At 67.2% G+C, this 3,299-nt stretch overlaps 1 protein-coding gene across 1 annotated transcript in view; it reads right to left on the reverse strand.

Moving 5' to 3' along the window:
• Positions 1–505: 505 nt before the first annotated feature.
• Positions 506–3,299, reverse strand: part of CHLRE_01g003487v5 (uncharacterized protein) — a 4,485-nt gene continuing 1,691 nt past the window's right edge. The window contains exons 4-8 of the mRNA XM_043058145.1: positions 3,069–3,206; positions 2,591–2,713; positions 1,919–2,096; positions 1,560–1,701; positions 506–1,165 (exon numbers count right to left, since the gene is read on the reverse strand). Of these exons, the coding sequence (XP_042928059.1) occupies positions 1,102–1,165; positions 1,560–1,701; positions 1,919–2,096; positions 2,591–2,713; positions 3,069–3,206 (645 nt within the window). The 3' untranslated portion in view covers positions 506–1,101. The remainder of the gene's footprint in view (positions 1,166–1,559; positions 1,702–1,918; positions 2,097–2,590; positions 2,714–3,068; positions 3,207–3,299) is intronic.

Here is a 3,299-nt window from a genome sequence, read left to right on the forward strand (position 1 = left end):
TATTTCTACTTCCAACGACCACACAAAATAAGGTATCTATTATTTATACCTAGCCTCAGGTTGGCCCAGAGGCCTGCGGGCGGTTGGCCTCGCGGCGCGCCGCACGCGGCGCACGGCCGGGGGGCCACGGCACCTGCGCGTAATCGCGGCGGCGAGGCCGCGTCCCAGCGTCGCACATTTCCACCAACGAACTTTCGTACTCGGAAGCGCAACGGAAGGAATCTTTACGTTTGCGCGCAGCAGGGGGCGCTAGCTGCGACCGTTTGTTTACGTGCAACGTGTGCTTTGGATTCCGCCGGACACCGTATGCGTATTGGCACAGCTAGACAACGCGACGACCTGCCTGAGGCTGACCAGCTGTCGTACCCGATAGGACTAACTGAAAGTGGGGGATGCGTTTTGGGGGGCAGCGCGCGGCTCCGTGGAGAGATGAGAGATCCGCGTATAGGGTCCGGCAGAGCACACGGATGGCAGACAGTCAGCGGCAGACGACATCATCGGCAGCGAGCAAAGGTGTTTACAAGGACCGCGCATGACGAGTACCGTAGTGCCGATGCCTGGCCGACACTGCAGCCAGGTTCGCCGGATCACCGAGTGCAGGGGAGCAGGAACAGGCGCCACCCAGTCGCGCCCAGGGCCACCAGCGCAGCAGCCGCACCCCTTCTGGCCAACCCCGCCAGGCAACCCCCACCCAGCAAACCCACAGTCGGTCCAAATCGGTTCGGAAGGCCAGCCCTGTACTGTACCGCGGGCCCGTAGAGCTTCCCGTGTGGCGGTAAGCCGGCCCTCAAACCTGCTCCAGCACCGCTCACGCGCCCAGTCGTCTGTCGTCGTGCCGCCCATGCCGCGCCACTCGGGCCACAACCCGTCCGCCCTGCCACGCCACATGGCGGGCGCCACCTGCCCTGGCCTCCCTGCCCCTGCCCCTGCTACTGCTGCTACTGCTGCTACTGCTGCTGTTGCTCCCCAGCACGTCCAGTACGGTACACAACATACTGCCCACCTACCCGCCCCGCGTCCATGCCGCTGCCGCTCCAACACGCCGCCGTCCACACACCAAACGCCACTGCCGGCCCCCCGTCCCTCCCTCCTCCCTCCCCCCTACATGTCGCCCATGCTCCACAGCCGCGCCTCCAGCTCCTTGGCAGCGCGCATGTTCTGATACCTGCGGGGAAGGGGAGGGGCGGGGTTGGATTGTGTTGGGGGGTTGCTGACACCATTCCCAGTAAGAAGTCCAGGTGTGGGGTTCGGAGGAGACCGTAGGCCGGATACATTCCCACAGTCCGACACCACAGGAATCCATTCCCAGGAGAACAGGGGTATGCCGGATGCGACTTGGCAGGCACGCCATTGTGAAGGAACGCGAATGATGCCAGCACCCGACCACGCTTGCTTAGCGCAGCCAACCCAGACCCACGCCCACCTCCCCAGCGGCCCTCTCGTTGTCCAAACCTCAGGCCCTTCACTGCCCAGACCCTCAATTCACACCACCCACTCCCTGGGGGTGCAAGAAACAAATTCCCTCGCTCCCCCGCTCGGCCCCTAGACACGCCACGCACTTAAACAGGTCTGCCTCGAAGCCGTTGCTGCGGTTGACGCCGTCCCAGTGGCGGCCGGGCCGGATGTTGTAGCGGTTGGCGGGCGGCGCCACGCCGCGCTTGAGCCAGCTGTGGGGCGGAACCTCCTGGGGCACCTTGAAGCCTGCGGGGGCGGCGGCGGCGGCGGCATGGTGGGGTTCGGGGGTGCAAATACCAGCCCAAACTTAACCAGACCCAGACCCAGCCCATAAAGAGCGGATGCGCTTGGGTGTGGCTTCCCTCATCCCTCCCTTCTCCCCTCCCCCGCCCCCTCGCCCTGCCACTCACCCTAGCCCCCTCGCCCCTTCGCCCCCTCGCCGCCGGCTGCCCCTGCCCCTCACCGCTCTTGTTCAGCTTGTCGGCGTCGTAGCGCTCCGTCAGCGCCGCCGCCTCCGCCGCCCGCTCCGCGCCCGCCCGCCTGCGCGCCAGGTGCGCGAAGGGGTCGCCGAAGCGCACCGCCCCCTTGAGCGAGCTATCGTGGAGGTCGTCCACGTCGTGACGGGCAAAGGGCTTGGCCGCCTGCGTCCGGGGTGTGGGGGTAAGGGCCGGGGGTGAGGGGTAGGCATGGGGTTGTGTTGGCACGGTGGATTGGGGTTGGGAGGTGCGTATGTGCGGGTGCTGCGTATGTGCGGATGGTGGTGAGGGCCGGGCGGGCAGGGACCGTACGGCGCCGCCATCACTATGCCACAGAGGCGCCTCCTTCAGCCTATTCTCCGCGCACCAACCCTTCAATCCTGAGCCCCCCGCCCCCGCCCGCGCCGCCCTCGCCCAGTCCCCGTCCACCCCTTCCCTCTGGACGTCGGTCTGTGCCTCTTCCCGTATCACACAAACCGTTCGCGTGAATGGCTACCCGCCCCCGACCACTGCCCATCCCCCCCCCGGCCCCCGCCAAACCCCTCCCCCTCCCCCTCCCCAATGTGGTAACGACTTCGTCCGCAGTCTTCAGTGCATCCTGTACCGCTTTTCCAAACATCCCTGCAATCCACCACCCCCCACGCCCCCTCCTCCCTCACCAGCTCCTCCCGCTCCTTCCTCCGCGCCTCCGCCTCCCGCTTCTGCGCCAGGCCGCCGCGCCACTCCAGGCTCTGGTCCTCGTCGTAGATGGACGGCTTCTTGCGCGCGGCGCGCTCCGCCTCCTGCAGAGGGAGGGGGTTGGCGGTGGCGTTTACTTGGGTCGGGGTCAGGCATACCGCAAGCGCAATGCGGAGCGGCAAACAGCAACGCATTCAGGCAGCGGCACTGACCGCGGTGAACCATGTGCGGCGGATCTCCAGGGACGGCTAGCCCCTCTCCCTCCGCACGCAGCGACCGTCACACAACAACCCCAGCCTTCACTCCAAGCTCCAACTTTCGATCCTTCCATCCTAGCCCCTTAACCCCTCTATAACATACGCCACGTGTATCCAGTCGCCCCCGCCTGCCACGCAGGTGGTCTACCGTCCACCACTTCCTTCACTAAGCATGAATGTAACCCCCCTCGCCCCTCCGCACCTTGGCGTCCGCCGCCTCCTCCGCCGTCATGACCCGCCCAGTGGCCTTGTCGCGGTACACCGTGGCGGCGCCGCGGCCCTCGGCATTGCGCCGCCGCTCCTCCGCCGCCGCCTTCTGCTTGGCCAGGTCCGCCGCCAGCTGCGCCGCGTCCACCAGACCCGCAGCAGTGCCGTCGCCCATGCGAGTGGGCGGGCCCGGCGGCCCGGGCGGCCGCGGCGGCCCCATGCCGCC

Source organism: Chlamydomonas reinhardtii, chromosome 1 (genome assembly GCF_000002595.2).
Source record: "Chlamydomonas reinhardtii strain CC-503 cw92 mt+ chromosome 1, whole genome shotgun sequence".
NCBI classification, from domain to species: domain Eukaryota; kingdom Viridiplantae; phylum Chlorophyta; class Chlorophyceae; order Chlamydomonadales; family Chlamydomonadaceae; genus Chlamydomonas; species Chlamydomonas reinhardtii.